General features: G+C 37.7%; 1 protein-coding gene across 2 annotated transcripts in view; it reads left to right on the forward strand.

Moving 5' to 3' along the window:
• LOC104780565 (activating signal cointegrator 1) overlaps window positions 726–1,828 on the forward strand; it is a 3,269-nt gene continuing 2,166 nt past the window's right edge. Inside the window, exons 1-2 of one of the 2 annotated variants that reach the window (XM_010505063.1) lie at window positions 726–946; window positions 1,287–1,822. In XM_010505063.1, the coding sequence (XP_010503365.1) occupies window positions 794–946; window positions 1,287–1,822 (689 nt within the window). In that variant the 5' untranslated portion in view covers window positions 726–793. The remainder of the gene's footprint in view (window positions 947–1,286; window positions 1,823–1,828) is intronic. The other variant, XM_010505064.1, reaches the window with a different exon arrangement.

Genomic DNA, 1,828 nt, shown 5'->3' on the forward strand with positions numbered 1-1,828 from the left:
ATTATAAATCAGTTCAAGGAATTGAATCATATATAGCGCTACTCTGTATTGGTATCTTAAAAAATAAAACATAAAACGATTTACATAACTTATCTTAAAAAAGAAAAAGAAAAACTGCAAAGATATATAACTAATATATTTGTTTGAATTTATTAAGTAAAAGTAAAAAATAGTTTCGAGAAATGTGTTGGGGTTTCCTAAATGAGGATTGTCGGATACAGGCAATGCGAAGTGGGGGCACGAGATGTTCCACTAATCAAATCGTATTGGGACCTTGGACCATGGCTTATACATACACATAACTTATTGTTTCCTTATTTATTTCTTTACCCACCCCCTTCATAAAAGATGATGGTTCATTGGTACGTCAAATTTGTATTATAACTTGCTTTATTAACTTTTTGAATCCAATCAATTACATAAAATAAACTATAGAAAAATTGCTTACAAGATTATATATCATCGTATTCTTATCGTATAGTATGTATTATTTATTTCTTTTGTCGTGTGCAATTCACACATGCATACAATTCAATCAATTCACACATGATTCAACAATTACTACTACAAACCTCTAAATTACGAAGCTTTGGTTGTGTCTATTAAACCGGGTTTAACATATTTGGGTTAAGTTCGAAGTTCAAACATAGCACCAGATATAGGCCCGTTATGATTGGGCCGAGCCTGTTAAGGAAATAAAAAATGTAATTTCGATTAGAGAGCGAGGAGCGATTCTTCTTCCTTGTCGGGGTTTCGAAGAGGCTAAAGGCGACGGAGAGAAACGGAGGAGATAATGGGAACGGCGGTTGGGCAGTGGCTAGAGGAAGCGTTAATTGATCTCTGCGGGAGACCAGAAACCGGTTTGAATTTCGATCGGGATGTAATCTCCGGTTTAGTCTCCTATTGCGATCTCGCTCAGCCTGTCGATGCCAAGGAGTATCTCGACGTAAAAGCTTTCTCTCTTTACTCTCCTGATGCTTGTGTTACTTAGATTGGATGATTTAGATTCTTTGGTTTTGTAGCGATGGAGAAGCGGATACTGATTTAGGTTTGAATTGATTCCAATTGAGTTCTGAGGTTTCTAGAATCAAGCTCTCTGAAACTGTTGTAGAGCTCATTTTTTTTATGTATAGGTTGTTTAATTACTTAGTACGAATCAGAGAATAACAATAGTTCTTGAATCAGAGAGTCACTTGAAGGATCTATTCAGAGTCAATGTCACCAAGTTACTTTCAAATGGATTAACTTGAAACTTCTGATTGATTTTTATTGATGGTTTGATCTAGAATATTATCGGAAAAGAAGGCAAAAGCATCATTGCAGAGTATCTACAGCGAAGAGGATACAAAGATCCAACCAGCCATGTTGCAGGTAGTAGTAGTTCAGGTCCAGAACTGCAGATGTATGTTAAGCCTAAAGTGGATAACGGTGCTTCTAGTGGAATCAAGAAACCATTTAAAACACCGAAAGAGAAAACATCTTCATCTAGTCAGCAAGCTGGAAATGGGAAGGTAACAGCTCCTCCCCAGCAGCAAGTCAATCCTAAGAAGAAAAAAGGCGGAAAAGTGATTTCTCTAGCAGAGGCAGCTAAAGGATCAATAGTGTTTCAGCAAGGGAAACCTTGTGCATGCCAAGCACGTAGACACAAATTAGTGAGCAACTGTTTGTCGTGTGGGAAAATAGTTTGTCAACAAGAAGGAGAAGGGCCTTGCAGTTTCTGTGGAGCACTTGTGTTGAAAGAAGGAAGTTCATATGCTGGGCTAGAGGAAGGGTATACCCCAGTATCTGATGCTGATGTGGCAGCTGAAGCATATGCGAAAAGGCTTGT

The sequence above is a fragment of the Camelina sativa genome, chromosome 4 (genome assembly GCF_000633955.1).
Source record: "Camelina sativa cultivar DH55 chromosome 4, Cs, whole genome shotgun sequence".
Classification (NCBI taxonomy): Eukaryota; Viridiplantae; Streptophyta; class Magnoliopsida; order Brassicales; family Brassicaceae; genus Camelina; species Camelina sativa.